We start from the raw sequence: 22,070 nt of genomic DNA on the forward strand, positions 1-22,070 counted from the left end.
GTTTTTGCTTTTATTTTAAAATAAAGCATTCTAGAAATCACTTTAGAGAAATGTCTAGTATTTTATCATACCTTTCCTTGTTTGTGCCAAACTGATGACATCTAGGCCTCCCTCAGTTTTCCATTTTCCAGCATTTTTCTGTGTATGTGCATTTATCACTTGTTCTCTCCACCATTCTTCTAAGAAGATAGGGTTGAGACATTTTCTCAGTGTCTTCTAAGTAATGAAACGGCACAACTGAAACCCAGGCATGGTCTAACCATTGCTTCCTTCCCACAGTACTGCACTGTTCCCCACGGCTCGGGACAGCCATTTGTCTGCCCTTGTCTCATCTTGCTGGAACCCCTCAGGGGTGGTTGTACTTATTTAAATACATCATTCTGCAAGTAAGGTGTTGGTTTTTTTGGAGTTAAGACTTGTTTCCAGGTTATATGATTTCTTTTAAACACTTCTGAGACAATATCTCACTGTGTAGCCTTGGTTGGCTGGCCTGGAAGTTGCTCTATTGACCAGGTTGGCCTCTGGTCTCCGCCTCCTAAGTGCTGAGGTTAAAGGTGTGTACCACTGTGCATCAGCCACACTGGACAAGGGCCCTCTCACATGGACTAGCTTTGCCTTAATTCCTCTTCAGGAGCTCTGGCTCCAGATAGTCACCGAGGTGCTGAATCTAAAGACTTCAACAAAAGTTTGGAGGCATGGGGTGGGGTGTGCAGTTTGGCTCATAGAAATATAGTATTCTTGAACTTGTTTTTAACACATGTGCCTCTTTTTCATATTTGATTTGCATACTGACCCCTTCCCCTAAGATTATAGCCCAGTGAAGGGTTCTGCTAGCTAAGTTGATACATTTTTAAGGCTGAGATGTGACTTAGTTTAGAATGCTCACCCGGCATCTGTGATGCCTGCTTCCAGTCCCCAGCATCACCACAGCCCCAGACAAACATGCCCACCAGAACAACAAATAAGAACAGGAATATCTCTGAGCTACACGGTCATCTGGAGACCCTCTTGGAAGTGCCACCCACGTAGAGCCCCCTGCTGCTCAGTGTCCTTCCTTCTCTCTGTGCCCAGCTTGGGGCTACATTTGCTCTCTAGTCTTCTCTAGGCTGCTGCCATCACCATCTTTAACTAGGAATTCCCTCCCTTCCAGAGTGTGAGCATTCTCCTCTGCACTCCGCTTTCCTTTATTACTAAAGACAAACACCTTGGCATCACAGCTGGCCTCTGAGAGGCTTGAATCACTGTTTTCATTTCATATTTATCTCATGTATAGAAATTTTAATGGAATTGGACCATGCTTTATTTCTCTTACGTTCTTTGTCCTTAGCACAATGCAGAAAATGTAGACCTTCGGTGAATCTTTTTTGCTTTCATGAATTGAGTGAAGAGCTGAATGCAAGTCTCCAAAGTCAAATGCAGATCATTGGTAGAATATTCATTCTTTCTTTTGGTTTCCTACATGTTGGGATTTCTTTTTCTTAATTTGATCTGAAATTCTGTGCATGCATTCTCTCTCTCAAAACATTTTTAAGACTGACTTTAATCTCAAAATCACATACCCATATATGTATTTTTCTGCTTCACTTTTTTTTTTTTTTTTTTTTTTTTTAAAAGACAGGGTCTCTCTATGTATCCCTGACTGTCCTGGAGCTTGCTATATAGACCAGGCTGGCCTTGAACTCCTGCCTGCCTCTGCCTCCAGTGTTAGGATTAAATGCGTGTGCTACTGCACTGGTCACTTAACACAAAGACTCTAAACAAAGTATTTATTATGTATATGGATATACAGAGCAGAGAGAGCACACCATTCCTGATTCTCAAGGACGGAGAGAGCACACCATTCCTGATTCTCCAGAATAGGAAGAGCATACCATTCCTGATTCTCCAGAATAGGAAGAGCATACCATTCTTGATTCTCCAGGATAGGAAGAGCACACCATTCCTGATTCTCTGGGATGGAGAGAGCACACCATTCCTGATTCTCTGGGATGGAGAGAGCACACCATTCCTGATTCTCTGGGATGGAGAAAGCACACCATTCCTGCCTCTCCTTAAGATTTTACTTTTCAGAAACATAGTTTCTCGCCACCTGACATTTTTTTTTAACCATGTTTTCACCTTGTGGACCTAAATTCAGTTTCATGCACTTCAGGTTAGTGTTTAACTCATGGTACCTTAACAACAGAAGGGAGCATTGTAGTGTGTTTCCTCTCCTACCACCTGAAAACCTAATAGGTGTGTGCATAGTTATTATATCCCTAGAAAGCTCAGGTCATGTTTACCTGCTAGGATTCCTTTACTTAATTGAGACATTTATATGCATAGGAGGTAGTTGGTTTTAGATAAGTTTAGATTATTAAAATGAACTGTATGCCGTGGAAACTTTATGTTGTCTTGGATATCATTAAGATGCCTTAGCCCAGATGCTATAGGAATTTTTCCATTTTGCTGACAGTGATGTGCTCTGGGCATCCAATATCCCAGTGGAATTCCTTATTCCATTCATACTCAATTTTGTTACAGATCAGACTGATGAAGGGATGTCTGCTGTCTAGGTCCACATTTTACTTTCAGGCATATATTCTGTTCTTACAGTTTGTCCTTGGACCAATCATCCCGCCTGTCTACTTATGTCACATCTTCATCATCTTCACAGCCCTGAGAACTATCTCACTGTCTACTCCTTCTGTCCTTCAAGTTCTTCCAATTACTCGGCTTCAGCTCCTGGCATTAATGAGTTAAGGGCAGTCTGGGCAGTTTCAGCCTGTCCTCAGCCTCCACCATTGGTCTTAGGCCTGTGGGAGTACAGATGTATCACTGTGGAAAGACATTCACCTCATCTCTGGAGTAAAGGCCTTTTTCTTTTTGAACAACACAAATCTATATGTATCCATCTAAGAACAAGAGTTGGTTCTGTAGGAGTTAGTACCAGTAAATTGAAAGAATAGTTCAAGTTGTTGTTGAACTATTAGTTATGGGTATCATGACTATGTACCATTGTTATTAGAAACCGTGGGGAGTCTCACTTGGTGTGTCACGTGTTACTGGGGAAATTGGGGTCCTCTGTCAGGATTATTAGTTTTCTAGAATAAAGACCTCATCAAACTGTTCGGAAACCTGTAGCTTTTATGATTAATATACTTGTAGTTTCAGAAATGAAATTCCCTTGAATTATCAGCATTAGTTTAGTGTGTATTAACAGATTATTCGAGACACTTGAATTACTGCTCTGCCCAAAGCTCTGTTCTAGGCCTTCACTAAAGAGGAAGTGAGTTGCTCACGCTCCTTCCTCTTGGGCTTTCTGTCCAGCACATGGCTTTCCTAGCAGACTGGCTGTAGAGGATGCAGAGGGTGATACAGATAGTAAAGGATTTACAGACAGGTCACACGGGACGTGACTTTGACAGTGTTTTTAAAAGGTGATGTTTTTAGAAGTTTGCTTCTGTATGAATCTAATAGTACTTCCTGTTTATACATTTAATTTTACATTAAAGTATATTTTTCAGTTAATGAAGCATTGAAAAATGTCTTGTGTCTGTATTTGCTGTTAGCCACGTATCTAACTTCATATGTGATATTTATTAAGAAAGAATGCAACTTGTTAAGAATATCTTTGCTTGGGAAATATAGCCATCTGTTCATTAATGGTACTTAACATTTTTTTCTCCACAGTTCCATCTCCCAACCTTTATAGCCAGCTGAATGCTCTACAGTTTACTGTAGATGAAAGAAGCATTCTATGGTTAAACCAGTTTCTACTAGATTTAAAGCAGAGTCTTAATCAGTTCATGGCTGTGTACAAGTTGAATGACAATTCAAAATCTGATGAGCACGTTGATATTCGAGTTGATGGCTTAATGCTAAAGGTATTGTATACAAGAGGCTTAGAAAACAAAGCCGTTTTTTCTTTGTGTGCATGTGTGTGTAAGAGAGTCAGAGAGAGAGAGACAGACAGACAGACAGACAGGGTCTCACTATGTAGCGCTGGTGTCCTGGAACTCACTATATAAACCAGGCTGGCCTGGAACTCATATAGATCCATCTGCCTACCTTTGCCTCCCAAGTGCTGGGATTAAAGGCATGTGCCATTACATCGAGCTGAGGGCAAAGCCATTTTTATAGAAATGCAACTGACAGTGTTATAATTTCAGGATATAACACAGTGTTCAGATGTGAATATTTATAACATAATTATAATCTTCAATTTTTATGTTGAAATTTAAGATCGAATTTTGATTTGCAGTTATAGAAAACCTAAGGGACTGCTTTTCTTCCCATTTGTATATTTATAGTTTTATTTTTTGTCTGTGTCTACTCATCTTGAAGTAAGATAGAGCAGTAAAATGTAACTATTTCCTGGGTTGGCTCAGCAGGTAGAGTGCTGATAGCCAAGCCTGATGACCTGCCTGAGTTCAGTCCCCAGGTCCCACACCATGGAAGGAAAAGGGACTCCTGCAAGTTGTCCTCTGACTTCCACACACCCCTGTGACACTAAATATAAACAAAGAACCAAACCAATGCTACAAAAGAACTCTTTAAAAATCTTTACTGCCCCCCCCCACTACAGGGTTTATACAATTTTTCTTCTAAAAAAGGTTAAATATGCAACAAAGTTTTTAAATTGTATGAGTTGTATTTGTTCATATTATTCCATTATTTATATCCAAAGTTAACAAAAAAGTGGCTTTTTAATTGTGAGTAAGTAGCTGCTAATCTGAACTGTGTATATTCTTAGATTTTTAAAGGGAAAAGATTAAAATACAAAACAGTTTAGTAAATGGAGTAAACCCCGGACATAACTGACAATTTTTTGCAAGGTCTGTTGTTGATGTATTATATACTGTAACCTCTTTTTAAAAAATTATGCAAATAATAGCCTACATTTCCTGGCATAAATAAAAATCTTTTCAATTTAGCATAAATTGAGATAGAGCTGTGCTTGAGATAGAACTAAATAATGATCGTTGTAGTTTCTGGGTATAAACAGTACCCAGAAGCCACTTTGAACTCTGATATGAGCATTCAAAGACTAGATTCAGTTCACTCTTGAGAATTATCTCAGTGGGTTTGACCATCATCTTAGCTTTGTTCTCTTAAAAGATCCCCTGCCTGTTTCTCCCGAGTGCTGGGATTACAGATGTGCTCACACCCAGCCCAGACAGCCGAGTCTGATGACATCCGTCTGTCTAGTCTGTCATTTATCTAGTGCTGGGATTACAGATGTGCTCGTACCCAGCCCAGACGGCCGAGTCTGATCACATCTGTCTGTCTAGTCTGTCATTTATCTAGTCATCTCCTAAAACACTTGGATTTAAAAATCCTAACAATAATATCAATATTGTTTTTCAGACTTAGTTTTTCCTGTGTACTCATAAACACTTAGTAAGTTTTGAAAAATACATCTATTTATTTACCTATTTACCTATATGTACTGTGGTGCTGGATGTCAAATCTAAGGCCTTATATATAATAGCATGCATTTTTATCAGTGAGCTACATCCTCCACACCTGGATTTTTCTGATTATTGCATGATTAAAAATACATAATCATGAGCATTGTTAACACACTTGATGTCTTACAATACGTGTATCGTCTTCTTCAGTGGTGAATTCGTTAACTGAATTTATTAGAAGACTCGGCAGAGGGAGAAGTTGGGATTTATATCAGGAGAGGAAGGAAGTATTTTTGGGGAAAGTATCATAAACAGAATTGCAAGTCTTGTGTTTTATCAAGGTGTAGGGATTTGTTGAACTAGATGGACTGTTTCCCTTCCAGTTTGTCATCCCTTCTGAAGTGAAAGCAGGCTGCCATCAAGATCAGCCCCACACGGTGTCTATCCAGAGCTCCGAAATGACCGCCACCAACACCAGGCACTGTCCCCACTGCCGCCACTCGGATCTCGAGGCCTTGTTTCAAGACTTCAAAGACTGCGACTTCTTTAGCAAAACCTACACTAGATTCCCCAAGTCCTGTGACAGTTTTAATCTTCTTCATCCGATCTTCCAGAGACATGCTCACGAACAAGACACCAAAATGCATGAAGTTTATAAAGGGAATATCATTCCTAAGTTGAATAAAAACACTCTGAAAACGTCTGCTGCCACCGATGTGTGGGCAGTGTACTTCTCCCAGTTTTGGATAGACTATGAAGGGATGAAAAGCGGAAAGGGGCGGCCAATAAGCTTCGTAGACTCCTTCCCTCTGTCTATCTGGATTTGCCAACCAACGAGATATGCCGAGTTACAGAAGGAGCTCCAGACTTGTGAGCAAGTGTCTCTGAATTCCTCACAAAGTGAATCCAGTGACCTGGCTGGCCGAATGAAGCGGAAGAAGCTCTTGAAGGAGTACTACAGTACGGAGTCGGAGCCTCTGACAAACGGTGGTCATAGACCCGCGTCAGAAACATGTTTAAGGGTTTCCTCTTCGTCTTCAGATGCGGATGTTCACGTCCTGGTCCGCGTTCATAAACATGTCAGCATGCAGATCAATCACTACCAATATCTGCTGCTGCTTTTCATACACGAGTCGCTGGTTCTGCTTTCGGACACCCTACGGAAGGATGTGGAAGCTGTGACTGGCAGCCCTGCTTCTCAGACTTCCGTCTGCATTGGGGTTCTGCTTAGGAGTGCCGAGCTTGCCCTGCTGCTGCATCCCGTGGACCACGCAAGCACGCTGCGCTCTCCCGCTTCTGAAGGTGTGAGCCCGCTGCTCCCCGACTACCTGCCCTCCGAAAATGGGGGGTTTTTGTCTTCAAGGAGAAAACAAGGCGGTAGCAGTGTCCATCGAATCAGAAACGCTACTCTGAATCACATGTCCGACAACAGGTCGATGAGTGTTGACCTTAGCCATGTCCCCATAAAGGATCCTCTGCTCTTTAAATCAGCCAGTGACACAAACCTGCAAACAGGCACTTCGTTTCTGGACTACATATCAGACAAACATTTAGGGAAGATAAGTGAAGATGAAAGCAGTGGACTCGTTTACAAGAGTGACTCAGGAGAAGTGATGTCAGAAGTGAGTCCCGGAAAGGACGTGTCCGGCACAGACTCGGATAGCATCTTGAACTACAGAGATGACTCACATGTGCTTTCCCTGAATAACGACGGTAGTCAAAGTGCACCTTCAAATGCTTTAGCTGGTAAAGGAAGTGAAGCGGTAGAGTCAATTTTCAGAGCTGAAGATCTCCTTCCTGAAGGGGCTTCCCTCCCTGAGAACCTGGAGAACAGTAAAGAGGAGGTGCCCACCACCAGAGCACTTAAGTCCCAGTCCTCTTTAAGGTAATGACACCGTTGGGATGTAGATGGTTTTAGTTTTGTTGTTCTTCCTTTGGCTTATCTATTTCTTTTGTTTGGGAGCAGGAAACCTCATGACAAGATGTGACTTTGGTAGAATTAAAAGAGTCTATTTTCCTAATCTGAGGAAGCCTTTGAGCTTCTACGTTTTGGTATATTTTCGGATGCTGTGTGATACGCTAGCTTTACTACAAGTTGTCTTCCTTGGTGGCCTGGCAGGGCGAGGCGGCCATTGCCCCGTTCGCCTTTGCCTCCCAGTGCTGGGACTACAGGGTACACTGGCTCTCCCCACAGCTCTTGAGAGTATTTTAAGGTGAACTTCTTTTCTATACCTGCAGTAATTTCCTCTTAATTTTGTTTGCTAACAGTGTAAAAGCTAAGGAACGTTGCCCAGCCACCCCAGCTCCACTGTCTGTTTCTTACAAGAACATGAAAAGGAGCGCCTCCCAGGTCTCCCTGGACACCATTTCACTGGACAGCATGATGCTAGAAGAGCAGCTGGAGAGTGATGGAAGTGATAGCCATGTGTTGTTGGGAAAAGGTAAAACAGCACTGTGAGTCCTCACCAGAGAGGAGTACTTACAGTTACACCAGTGATTGCTAATTACATCAGGCGGACAGACAGAACGACGGGGGGGGGGGGGGGGGGGGGGGGGCAGGGTAGCACACATGTTCCATGGCCTGAGTGTAGAGGTCAGAGGGCAGCTTGCAGGAGTTGTCCCTCTCCTCCACCACGTGGATTCCAGGGACAAACTCGCGTTGTCAGGCTAGGCCATCTTACTGACCTGTGCCTGGAAAGCTGTTTCACATTTTGTACAGTTTAGTAAAACTTTCCATCATAGATCCTAGTCTCTGGACTGTGAGGAAGACTCTGAAATGCTCTAGTAATATCGCATACCACAGTTACCATCGCAGACACCTGTGGTGCCACGTCAGGTGGATAATTTACCGAGCGTTCCACACTGACCAGCAGCGGGGGAGAGTGCAGATAGGTGCGTGGTGAACACAGTGCTGAGTCGGGCCTTATGGGACTGTGTCTTTGACTTCTGCCGTCCCGTTTTTGTGACAGATCTTTATGTACTTTAAAGTATTAGTCTGTGATAGACCAAAAATGATCTGCTACCATAGAGAGCCTGAGGTGCACGGAAGCACAACACACTGAAACATTTAGGCAGCTAGAAATCGTGGCAGCAGTCCTGGAAGTCAGTTCACGTGAGAGGTGATTGGGAGAAGAGAAGAGAGGCACTCCGACTGAAGCTGTGCAGTGTGGGGAGGTGGGGATGGGGAGCTGACAGCACTCCCCGTTACAGCGGTGCTACCTCAGCAGCAGGAGTCTGCCTGTTTGTCTCATTCTTACTGTCATTGTCGTTGTGATTTTACCAGATGTAGGGCTGTAGTATCTTGTCTTAGCTAGGGTTTCTACTGCTGTGATGAAACACCATGACCACAAAGCTAGTTGGGGAGGGAAGGGTTTATTCAGCTTACACTTCCATATCATAGTCCATCACTGAAGGAAGTCAGGACAGGAACTCACATAGGGCAGGATCCTGGAGGCAGGAGCTGATGCAGAGGCCATGGAGGGGTGCTGCTTACTGGCTTGCTCTCCATGGCTTGCTCATCCTGCTTTATTATCGAAACCAGAACCACCAACCCAGGGATGGCCCCAGTCACAATGGGCTGGGCCTTCCCCATCAATCACTAATTAAGAAAATGCTCTACAGGCTGTCTGTCCCACAGCCCTGTCTTATGGAGGCATTTTCTCAACTGAGGTTTCTTTCTCTCAGATGGCTGTGGGTGTGTCAAGTTGACATCAGTCTAGCCAGCACAGTATCTCTGACGTTTTATTGTTGTTCTAAGACACCATGATTTGACCTAATTTGCTTAGTGCTATTTAAACAAAGCTTTGCTTGAAAGAGGTAAAGGGGGTAGTCCATTTTTGATAAATAGAAATGTTGCTGGAACATATATAAAAAGATTCTAATGTATTAATTTACTTTTGCATTATTTCAGCAATTAAAAGGAACTCAAATACAAATGGCCAGAGCCCAGCAGAGAGTGTGAACACCAGTGCAAATGTGCAGAGTGGTGGGGAAGCCTCTCCAGACGCTGTCAGTACCAACTCAGAGGGCGCTCCGGAGAGCCGCGATGACCTGGTAATCATCCCCGAGTTCTGGGATGTGCTTCATCTAGATGCATGCACATCGTAGGACCTCATGCAGTGATTGTGTCAATGTCTGTACTTCATCTTGATGCATGCACATCGTAGGACCTCATGCAGTGATTGCGTCAATGTCAGTACTTCATCTTGATGCATGCACATTGTAGGACCTCATGCAGTGATTGCGTCAATGTCTGTTCTTCATCTAGATGCATGCACATCGTAGGACCTCATGCAGTGATTGCGTCAATGCTGATGATTCACTTTGCTGCCTCTACTCTTGAAAGTTCTTTCTGCTTAATCAACTGGCTGTTCTTGTGCTTCACTGTCTTAAGTTTGTTTTGTTTGTACTGAAGAAGGGTGGGGAGTAGGTCTGTTCTGCATTTTTTCTATCTTCTGTTTCGCTTATATTTTGACCAATATTTTAGTTCCCTTTGAGTATACTTTCTAAAAGTTTGATGGTACAGATGGTAGTCAGTCTTTACAATACAGGCCTTTCTCCAAAGAAAATAGGTTGCTAGTTTCTCTTAACTATTCTGACACAGTGAAATATTATGAAAGAATTTAGACATACCCTACTTTTAGTGACCATCCATTCTTATGTGGAAATGTCACATTATTATTCTTTGTAACCAAAATACTTTCTCTTTACTGATTGAAAACAAAAGCAGTTAGGGTTTTTCTACCAAGATCGAACATCCTTTGTCCAAAATTCTTGGGTACAGAAGTACTTCAGTACAGAAGTAGTCAAATTTTTGCATTTTGGAAATTTTTACAAATAAGTATGAGATATCTTGTGTACAGAACCCAATTCTAAACCCAAAGTTGGTTATGTCTCATAGATTCCTTATACACATAGCCTATAGGTAATTTTATACAGTTTTTGATAGTCTTGTGAAACAGATTAATGCTATGGAATTTTCTACTGTGGCATCGCATTATCACTGAAAAGCAGTGATTTCTGATTTTGAATGGAGACGCCCAAGCTGTAAAACACAATAGCTAGGCTTTTCGGGCCTTAAGGGTAGTTTGATTGATAAGTCAGGATTGTATTTATAGAGGTTAATATTTGTTTCTTTTATTATTCTTAATTTTCTTTGGTGTACTAACAGCATTTATACAATCATTGATAGATGTCAGTTGTGGTGTTTAAAATCACTGGCATTAATGGGGAGATTGACATCAGAGGAGAAGACACCGAAATCTGTCTTCAAGTGAACCAGGTGACGCCGAGTCAGTTAGGCAACATTAGTCTGCGGCATTACCTTGGAAATCGTCCAATTGGTAAGGGGTTTCTTTAAGCCACTTTTCACACAAAATACTTAATATGTTTTAAATTTATCTTGTGTTCTATGCATGGCTCATTAGTAGTCCTGTCTTTATTGTGACTCAGCTCAAGGAAGACCATATTAAATGCCAGAGTGAAATTTTTCTTTGCTATGTGTATAGAATTCTGTATGATACGTAATGTATAGAAATTAATACTGGCTTGCATAATATCAGAAAGTATGCTGTCACTTCTATACTGGGAGGTGGAGGTAAACAGACCTTTTTTTTTTTTTTTTAAGATTTTTTAAAAATTTTATTATGTATACAGCGTTTTGCCTGCATGTTGGCCTGAACACCAGAAGAGGGCACCAGATCTCATTACAGATGTTTGTGAGCCACCATGTGGTTGCTGGGAATTGAACTCAGATCCTCTGGAGAAGCAGCCAGCGCTCTTAAGTGCTGAGCCATCTCTCCACATGTTCTATAAAACTTATATTGAAGTTTTAAAATTTGTTTTTAGATATTGGTGTTTATCTTGGTAAATCAACTCAAATTCTTTCTTGGAACAAAGTCAAGCCATAAATAAATGTAATTATCCATGAGTTACATATATTCTTATGATTTCACTTTTAAGTGTCCTTCAGGAATGTTTCGAAAACATCTTCTCTGTGTACTTTAACATTGTTTAAGGCCCGGATTAGTGAGGAAGGTGCAGAGCCTGGAGTCACTTTAAGTGTGCTGGCCGCTTTACCACGGTCATCTTACTACAGAGACAAAGCTGCGTGCTCACACAGGGGTTGGTCTGAAGAGCACATTCTTTCAGTGTTGATCATGATTTTTCCCTAGCATAAAAAAGTAGAAAATGTAGAAAAGTTGCCAGTATTGTATTTGAAAATTACCTAGAAAAAGTGAAATTATGATGCTTATGATATATCTTATTTATATTATAGAATATTTAAATTAATAAATATTAAAGCTGTTTCATATCTTCCTTTACTATGTAGTTCCTTTGATATTTTTCCTATAATCTTAATGGCATATAATGTTCTTTTGAGTAGTGTTACAAAGTTACAGTTTTTTATGTTTGTTTCATAGGTTCTGACCACAATGCTGTAGTTCATCCCAAATCCTCTCCTGAGATTTCGCTGAGGTTTGAAAGTGGGCCTGGTGCTGTAATACACTCACTGCTTGCAGAAAAAAATGGGTTTCTCCAATGCCACATAGAGAACTTCAGTACTGAGTTCCTAACCTCTTCTCTTTTGAATATTCAACATTTTTTGGAGGATGAAACTGTTGCAACTGTAATGCCAATGAAGATACAAGTTTCTAATACAAAGATAAATTTAAAAGTACGTGAAGAGCTAAGTTCTTAGTCTCAGAAATGTTTGCATTACCTCCTCTGGACTTTGATTCATGTCTGAAATCATGCCTTCTCTAAATGATGTCCTCTGGTCGAATTTATGAAAACGAATGAGCAATCTTTACAGTGAGTGTTAGAGACTTTAGAAAGGGAAAATAGTGTAGGCAATTGTCTTGATATAGTAACTGAAATGATATAGATAAGCGTATAACTCACTAAAAGTAGAATTAACTCAAGTCATGTTTATTTCAGCTGACTATTTTATTTATTTATTTTTTCCTTTGAGGTAGGATCTCATTATGTAGCTCTGGCTGTCCTGGAACTCACTCTGTAGCCCAGACTGGGCTCACACTTACAGAGATCTGCCTGCCTCTACCTCCCGAGTGCTGGGGTTAAAGACGTGCACCGACTATTCTAATATTTTAATAAGAACATGCCAATATTTTGTCCCTTACTCTAGGATGACAGTCCCCGGAGTAACACAGTGTCCCTTCAGCCCAGTCCTGTGACCCTGCATATTGACCATCTTGTGGTGGAGAGGGATGATGACGGCTCTTTCCACATCAGAGGTACCCTGAGAGTGACGTCAGGGGCTCCTGACATGTCGACGCTGAGTCATCTGCGTGCTGATTGTTATGTCACTCATTGTACGGGTTGGCAGTAGTGATGACCGAGGAATGCTTTAGTCTGCGATATTTATATATAAACCCCGGCAATAACTCACCAGTAGTTAGCTTGATACCTGTTCTGCAGATGAGTCTCGAATGAAAATAAGAAAGGCTTTTGTGATTTTGTGTGACCCTGCTCCCGTCTCTGTGTGTGTGTCTGTGTGCACATTCGTGCCATAGTGAGCATGGGAAAGTCTGAGGGCAACCTCAGGTGTTGGTTCGTCCTCACCGTCTATCTTGTTTGAGACAGAGTCTGTCTGTCCCTCACCACTCTTTACTCCAGGCTAGCTGGCCTGCAAGCCGGGAACTTTCTCTTCTCTGCCTTCCATTTCCCCATAGGAACACCTGGGTTACACAATTGTTTAGCTGTTAAGAAAAATGAAAGTATGAAATAGGCAGGTGAATGGATGGAGCTAGAAACATACATCCCGTGTGAGGTCGCCGAGACCCAGACAGACCAACATTGAATGTTTCTTTTATATATGGATGTCGCTTTGTGCTTTAGACATGTGTGTTTGATTTAGAATACCCACAGAGGTTGCATAGCCAGTGAGGGACCAGGGGAAGGAGGGCTTCTTGGAGGATATAGAGGGATAAAGGGAAAAGTGGGATGGGAGGATTAATACGAATGGGAAGGCAGGATAGAGGAGGGAATCTGGGGTGGTGATAACTAAGACTAAAGGCCTTTGGAAAGCCGTATGACCTACGACTGTAGAAGCTTTCACACACACACACACACACACATATACACATATACATATATATACATATATATAATTTAAATATAGTCATCATATAATGAGGAAGACAATACCCAAACTAGACATAATGTGCTACCAAATAAAACCCCCAGAATGGGTTACATCTTGAGTTGTTGGCCAGTGGGCTTCCACAGTCTGCCTAAACATTATAGCATGTTGCCAATATAGCGTAACCGACTTGGTTACTCTCCACATTCTGAAGGTTAGGTCTGCTGCTGAAGACACCACATATTTGTGGCATAGAATATGGAGGATTGGAGCTGGTTCTCAGCTGGAAGCTTCACTCACTCCTACCAGCTAGCTAGCATCCATAGTGCTGGACAGTGCTGGACACACTAGCAGGGGAGAACAGTAGGCATCCATCCCACCCAGCTCCAGACCCTGTGAGCTACAATAGTAACTTTGTTGTGAGATATGCCCACTCGAGTGTTCAGTGGTAGCATGCATATTATAGTAGTAACCAACCAATTTTTAATTGGGTTTAAAGCCGGTTCCATGAGATGGAGCTTATACCTGATACTGTTAATGAGGCCAAGAATCTTAGACAAGGCAGGTCATGGGCCCTAGGTGAAAACTTGTTCAGGTTCTAGAGGATTTAATGTCCTCTGCTGGCTTCCACCACACACAAATGCACAGATGCACATGCAAAACTCAAATATATAAAACAAAATAAACACATCTTGAGAACTTAACTAGATGGGAAGCACAGCCATATTTAATTCAAATGAAGTCAAGTTTTTCTGTTTCCTTTTGGATTTCCTTGGAATCTATCACCAAGCCCGAAGACATACCCTTATGCTTTTCTTTAAGAGTTTTATAGACTTAGTTCTTAAATTTAGCTCTTTAACTTAACATGATAAGTTGGAGTTGGTGGTATTTGGTGTGTTAGGGACCACAGACACGATTTACTTCTGGTTTCTCAGCCATATTCCAATTCCATGTATCCTTAGGGCCGCTTTACTCTGTCTTGGTTACTAGGTGGCCTTAGAGTAAATGTTGACATGGGGAAATGGAAGTCATCCATTATTGTTGTATTTTTTCAGTATCATTTGACTCCGGATTCTCATGTAGTTCCATGAGTTTTAGAAACAACTTGATAATTTCCACAAAGAAGCAAGCTCAGATTCTGATAGATACTGCCTTAAAGCTATATGTCTGTTGGAAAATATTGCCATCTTAACAATATTAAGTCTTCAGTACATGGACCTAGGAATGCTTTCTGTCTGTTTTGATCTCTTTAATCTCTGCAACACTATAGGGGTTTTTGTTTTGAGAGAGGGTCTTCCTTTGTAGCCCAGGCCAGCCTGGAACTTGGCGTCTTTCATCTGTCTCTCTAGGGCTGGGGTTACAGACAGGCATGGCTGCGTGTGGCTCAGAGGATATGTTACAACTTTTCTAAATTTAAGTATTCTTTTCTCCAAAAGTATTTTTGGATGGTTCTGGGAGTTGAACACAGGGCTCCTACCAATTTTGAAGACATTTTAAATGGAATTATTTTTTCCTTTTTTGAGACAGGATTTCTTTGTTTAACAGTCCTGGCTGTCCTGGACCTCAGGCTGAGACCATGCTGGCCTCTAACTCACAGAGATCTATCTGCCTCTGCCTCCCTAGTGCTGGAATTAAAAGTGTGTGCCACCATGCCCGGCTTGGAATTATTTTCTTAATTTCATTTTAAGATTATTCTGTATAGTGGTACATAAATATAGTTCATTTTTGCACTACTGTTTTTTTAATTCTATAACCTTGCTGAACAGAATTATTAGTTCTAATTGTTTAGTTATTTATTTAGATTTGTTTATTTTTACATATACCAGTTTTTTGTTTGCATGTACATCTGCACACCAGAAGAGATCATCAGATCCCATAGACAGTTGTGAGCTGCCATGTGGGTGCTGGGAATTGAACTCAGGACCTCTGGAAGAGCAGCTAGCGCTCTTAACCTCTGAGACATCTCTCCAGCCCTCCAATTGTTATTTTTTTAGCCAATTCCTTATGCTTTTTGTGTGTACGAGATCCTATCACCTGTAAGTGTCTTGCTCCTCCCTTTCAGTTTGGGTTTCTTAATTTCCTTACCTGCCCAGTTGTGATGGCTAAGAACCTCCAGGGCAGTGATGTCACATGGTTTCTAATTGGTCTTAATAATAAAAACCCAGAGTCAGATACCAGGGTAAAAGCTGAAAGATCAGCCGGGCGGTGGTGGCGCACGCCTTTAATCCCAGCACTCGGGAGGCAGAGCCAGGCGGATCTTTGTGAGTTCGAGGCCAGCCTGGTCTACAGAGCGAGATCCAGGAAAGGCGCAAAGCTACACAGAGAAACCCTGTCTCGAAAAACCAAAAAAAAAAAAAAAAAAAAAAGCTGAAAGATCAGAGAAGTAAAGGAGTCAGCCACTAGAGACTTCTTACCTCTACGGAATCCTCAGACCGAAGAGGACTCAGCTCCTGTTTCCTCCTGTCTTATATTACTGACTCCACCTCCCTAGTGCTGGGGTTAAAAGTGTGGGCTTCCACTGCCTGGTTCTGTTTCTCTTTTAGACTGGTTCAGTCTCATGTAGCCCAGGGTGGCCTTGAACTCCTGATCTTCCTGCTTCTTCCTCCCAAGTGCTGGGATTAAAGGTGTGAATCTCTACTGCCTGGCCTCTATGGTTAACTGGTGGCTGCTTCCGCACTCTGATTTCCAGGCAAGCTTTATTTGTTAGAGCACAAACAAAATATCACCATACAGTATTGAGGTTGTGAGAAAACACATCCTTGTCATGTTCCTGATTTGGACAAAGAGGAAAAGTACCACTAAGTATATAGCTGTGGGGTGTCTATCTCTATCACAATGAGGAAATTCCCTTCTGTTCCCAATTTGTCTATACTTTTGTTATGGTAAGGTTTAGGATTTTTCAAGTGCCTTTTTTCATTTTTGGTTTTTTTCACTACATAGCCTTGACTGTCCTTAAACTCACATCTTGACCAGGCTGCCCTGGTCTGCATCCCCAGTGCTGGATTAAGGACATGTGCCACCATGCCAGCCCTCAGGAGCCTTTTCTACAGGCTCTGAAGAAATTGCATAGCCCTTATAACTCCGTACATGTATAGAATTATTGGATTTTTTTTAACGGAAGGCGATCTTGCATTCCTCACTACTTGTCCAGGGTCTATTCATATTTTCATATGTGGTGTATTCACTATACCAATATTTGTACAGGTTGTTTATGTCTCTGTCACAGCATCTTGATCTTATTTTTTAGTTTTTTGCCATGTTGTTATTGTTTTGGGATCTTTTGAAAGAGTGAGATTTTTATTTTACTGTGTTTTGTCGTTCCCTGTTTTTCTACCACATACCACTGTCCTCATACTAACAGCTATATTCTCATTTTAAAATTAGTTTTTCATAATAGAACTGTAAAGATTTGTCAAATGACTTGGGGTTGTTATCTTAGCATTTTATTTGTTTGATCAGATTCTCACATGTTTAACACTGGAGCTGATTTCCAAGACAATGCCAACAGTGATTCAGTGGTGCTGACCAGTGGGAAGTGTGATGTGAGGAAGCAACACAGTGTCACCCAGGCCACTCAGACAAGCCCAGAGATCCTTTGGCCTTCTCAATCCGTCAGCTGTCCTGAATGCTCTTTTGACTTTACAAGGAAACAGGTAATAGGAAATTCTAGTACTTGACAATTACTAAAATACTAATAGTTAAAATACCTTTGATGGATTTAAATAAAGCATATTGATGACTTGCTATGTGTAAGCATTAGATGCTAGTGTTATTGATGCTGAGCAAGGGAAGAAAACATTCCAATTACTCCTCCCTTCTTGAAGTACTGTCAGTATTTTTGTCCTTCCAGAATCTTACTTAGTTTTCAAGTGTGTATACTATATTTCACTTAGCCTTGTATAGCATGTTTCTTATATTATTACATTTGCTTCACATTTATTTCAGTGGCTGGATGTGGATGTATTATCATTTCTGAACCTTCTGTTTGACATTTCTTAACATTCAAGTTGCTTCTGATTGTTCGCAATTATAAATCACAACACTGTTCTGCAGAGTTCTAATTTTGTGTGGGGGACGGCAGAAGGAGGAGGGCATTGATCTATTCAAGGGTTCCCTAGATGGCAGAAGTGACTGTATAGAAACTGACCTGTAATTGATCTCTGTAAATTAAGACTGTCCTTAGTGTTCATTGTATCTTCATACGCTGTGGCGCTGAGAGGGCAGAAGAGTACTTGGATTGAGTGTCAGAAAGTTTTGACCGCTGAAAGAAAATGCCTACTGGATTATTGGGAACGTGAGTCTGGAGATGAGAGAGAGCTGCTCTGGGCCAGGCTGTCTCTTATCTGTGAGCCATTTGAACCTATGGATAGAAAAGGCCATCTAAGAAAGTGAAGGTGACCAACTGTGAAATCTAATAGACCGTGGAAACTCAGGGTTCTTCCTAAGAGATGGAAAGAGGAGTAGGGGGGAAAGTATAAAGTTGAAGGAGCTGGCAGAAAAGCCAGAGGACAGAGGCTTATAAGGGAGAAAGGAGGTCACTGTGACTGAAGACACAGAGGCCCAAGGATGTTACGTCCAAACAATATCACTGTTACATTTGGAACTGAGAAGTTAATTAGTATTTTGAATTACTGGGTCAAAATTTAGGAACACTTTTAAATGCATAATAAGTGCTTTCAGATAGCTCCTGGAAGCAGTTTTCAGCCCAAGGGGACTTGCTCACCAGCACTGGGTGCTTTACTATCTCAAGTGATGCCACATAAAATAGTTACATTTCCTGGAAGCGATTACAGCCGCTTGTTTTCCAACTGTGTCGTTTCAGCTCATGGAGGAGAACGAGTCTCTTAAGCAGGAGCTGGCGCAAGCCAAAACGGCGCTGGCGGAGGCGCACTCGGCCCGAGATGCCCTCCTCCACCAAATGAAGAGGATGGCCCTTGAGTAGCTCGAGTGGCCACGAGAACTCGGACTGCAGCTCTGGAGTAGGACGGTTGTGTTTAAAACACGGATGTAACCAGTTAGGGGGAGATTTTCCTTTCCATGAAAATAAAGCGAAACAGTACGGTGGAGTGATGAGTGTTCCAAAGCCGGTTAGAAAACATGGGGTGCGAGCGGTCGGTCAGCTGCTGGGGTCCCAGCGAAGGCAGCACACACTGTAAGACAGTGAGGAGCTGTCAGGTCCTCATTTCACTGTCTCCTTAGAAACATTTGAAAAAGAAAAACGAAGACCTGTTGTGCTCATACAGATTGCTGCATTTATTTCACTGTTAATAATTTACTGTTATTTACAAAAAAATCAGATGCTTTTAGGGCTAATGTAAAAGAAGGCTTACATTTTAAATGTTATTAAAATTATGTGCGTAAATCTATATTTAATTGCTGTAAAAAGTCCAATCAGATTAATAAATTATATAATTACTGAGTTTACAAACTGAAAACTATTGACCCTACTGAGTTTATAAAGTAACTTGAAAATGTGAAAAGAAAGGCACCTTAAATGATGGGGAGGTTTCAATAAGGTACAAATGTAAAAATAAAAAGCACAAATATTAGAGTATGTGGGCAAGTGACTTAAAAGCATTACTTGTACATTCCATTAAATGTTTATCATTAGAAGTAAAAAAAAATTTTCTTGCTATATTTGGCAGTATTTGTAACTATAAAAATTTCAATTAATACTATTTTAATATTTCTTTATCTTTCCTCTTTAAGGAGAATGTTTTCAGAGAATTTTTTTCACACACATAAAACAGTTTCCTACCATTCCTGTAGTATCATATTACACACGTGTTTGCTCATATGAAAATATAAAGCTAGTTTTGATTAAATTTCTGTGATGTGTGTCTGTGTGTGTTTACATGTGTGCACACACACATACAAACTCACGGTGTTCTATAAGAGTAATTGGTAAATTTTGAATTCTATTTTCTGGGGGTTAAGGTTGAAAACAACATGAGAGAATCTTAATTATGCATTATGAAATAAAAGTACATGAGTATTTTAAGAAACAGGTTTTTGAAGACAATATATTTCTGATAAAGTAAGTGGTGTTTATTTTAAGTCTCACATTCCTAAATATAAATATATCTAAGATAGGCCATGATACAGCTGGACTGTTCTTTCTTAAAGGTACTTGGGAACCCTGGCCCTTGCTGTGACACTTGTGGTGCTTTGCTGTGGGCACGACTTACAGCCATCCCTGTATCTGAGGACTTGGCAGAAACTACATACTTTCTTACATTACGTGTCAGAGTGATTTCAATTTTATTACGAGCATTATTTCCTCTCGCCTTCCCCATATCATTCTTTTCAGTTGACATCATTTAGAAATACGGGCACTGTTTGGGAGCCAACGTCCAGCCAAGAACAAATTAAGTTGTTACTATCTTACCTCAGTATTTACGACATCACGGGACACTATGTTACTCTAAACTGTATGTAGCCTTAGATTAAGTGCAAAGGTCTAATTAGAGCTTTGGAATGTATAGCTTGCTAACCTTTGATTTCTAGGTATGTATTCAGCAAAAACAGACTCATACAGGAGGATGGATGGGACATGAACTTCTGAGCTGACACTGTTTCTCAGGATTGACCTATTCTATATAAATATACATTTTTCTATGGTACAATATTATGTTGTTTAATGTTACTAGACACTGAATGTTTTCCTTATTCCTTTAAAATGTATTTGGCCTTCCCAAGAAATCATATAAATAACAGAGATGATAATATTCTGAGCATTCCAAATGCTTTGTCTGGTTGTTTTTTTTATTTATAAAAAGTACTTTTTCTGGAGTGGTTTAGGATTCAGGAAATGTCTCCAATGTTTTATGTAACTTCTACCACAGATGTGGCAGGTCAGTAGGACTGAGCTGCAGGAAATGTGAGGAAAGAAACCTGATGCTCAGAGTAAGTTGACTAAAGCACAGTTAGTAATGTGGTCTTGATTTAAAGCGAGCTAGTATGTATTTTTATTTTATATAATCTTTCATTTGCAGACTTTGCCAAGGCAGGGGTAAAGGGATGAATCACCTTCTTACCTGTTTTTCTTTATATATACAATAATAATAATAATAATTTTTTATTTTTTGGTTTTTTAAGACAAGGCTTTTTTGTGTAGCCCTGGCTGTCCTGGAGCTCGCTCTATAGACCAGACTAGCCTCAAACTCAGAGATCCGCCTGCCCCTACCTCCTGAGTGTTGGGATCAAAGGTGTGTGCCATCACCCCTAGCTCAGGGATTATATTTTTAAACTATTTATTTATTTATTTATTTTGGTGGGCTAATGTCATAGAGCTTTTCCTCCGTGTTTTTTTTTCTAGTAATTTTACAACACCTGATTTTTTTGTTTAAGTATTTTATCTATTTTGAGTTGATATTTTAATTTAGTGTAAGATGATAGTCTGATTTCATGCTTCTGCATCCACTTTTCTCAGCACAATTTATTAAAATGGCTGTCTTTTCTTTATTGTATTCTTGGTATTTTGAACAAACATGAGTTTGAATTTGTGTTTCTTCTTTTGCCAGTACCTCACTGTGTGTGTGTGTGTGTGTGTGTGTGTGTGTGTGTGTGTGTGTGTGTGTATGTGTGTGTGTATGCTTTGCTTTTTCAAATAACATGCCAAGAACATTTTGTTGTGTATTATATTTATTCTTTTCTCATATCTTAGAAATTCAAAATACTACCATTTGATATTAGTTGTAGGAGAGTAGTATTGTTAGTATGAAACTTACATTTTGTCTAATAATACTCTATTAACTTAGTTTAATCAAATTTTTGTTCTTTGAGAATTCCATGTATGCATACAATGGATTTAATCATATTTATTCCCCACTCCTTTGTCTAATTCCCCCCATATCTACCCTTGTATTATTACTTTTCTATTAATGTGATGAAACGCTATGGACAAGGCACCAGATAGAAAGAAGGGTTTATTTGGGCTCAGGCTTCCGGAAGGTTCGAATCCATGATGACAGAGCAGGGGCCTCAGGCAGGCAGCAGGCGCAGTGGCTGAAATAGCTGACAGTTCAGTCTGAACTGTAAGCGGGAAGCCGAGAGAGCCAACTACAGATGGTGCTTGGCTCTGAAACCTCCATGCTTGCCCCTGGTGACATACTTCCCCCTGCAAGGCCACATTTTCTAAACCTAGCCAAACAGCACCGCTTATCCAAACGTGTGAGCCAGTGGGCATGCTCATTCAGACTAGCACACTACCCAAGGATGTGCTTCAGTGTTCTATTCAACCCTGGTTCAGACGTCGTCACCCAGATCTCGTACCAGGACACCTTTCCGCATTCCATCACCAAGTCTGTTTCACCTGGTTTTTCTGCTTGCTCTCTCAAGCCCTCTCACTGCTGCTGCCATCACCAACTTCATTCTGCATTGCTCCAGTTGTCTCCTCACTGCCCTTGCTAGAGTCATTCGGATTCTCCTCGGACTCTTGATCTTGACTCTAAACAGAGCCCCCTCTGCCATTTGATAACGCTTTTATTAAATCTTTGATCATTGAATACAAGGCACTCTGATAATACTCATCCCCTCCCCAACCCCTCCCAGAGCTCTTCCCACCTCCCTAC

General features: G+C 40.9%; 1 protein-coding gene across 1 annotated transcript in view; it reads left to right on the forward strand.

Moving 5' to 3' along the window:
• Bltp3b (bridge-like lipid transfer protein family member 3B) overlaps positions 1-20,241 on the forward strand; it is a 75,159-nt gene extending 54,918 nt beyond the window's left edge. Inside the window, 9 exon segments of the mRNA XM_052753083.1 lie at positions 3,673-3,866; positions 5,777-7,278; positions 7,662-7,834; positions 9,304-9,446; positions 10,585-10,735; positions 11,816-12,069; positions 12,541-12,649; positions 16,957-17,150; positions 18,320-20,241. Of these exon segments, the coding sequence (XP_052609043.1) occupies positions 3,673-3,866; positions 5,777-7,278; positions 7,662-7,834; positions 9,304-9,446; positions 10,585-10,735; positions 11,816-12,069; positions 12,541-12,649; positions 16,957-17,150; positions 18,320-18,439 (2,840 nt within the window). The 3' untranslated portion in view covers positions 18,440-20,241.
• The last annotated feature ends 1,829 nt before the right edge of the window (positions 20,242-22,070 follow it).

Source organism: Peromyscus californicus, unplaced genomic scaffold (genome assembly GCF_007827085.1).
Source record: "Peromyscus californicus insignis strain IS unplaced genomic scaffold, ASM782708v3 Scaffold_24__1_contigs__length_46423439, whole genome shotgun sequence".
Lineage (NCBI taxonomy): Eukaryota > Metazoa > Chordata > Mammalia > Rodentia > Cricetidae > Peromyscus > Peromyscus californicus.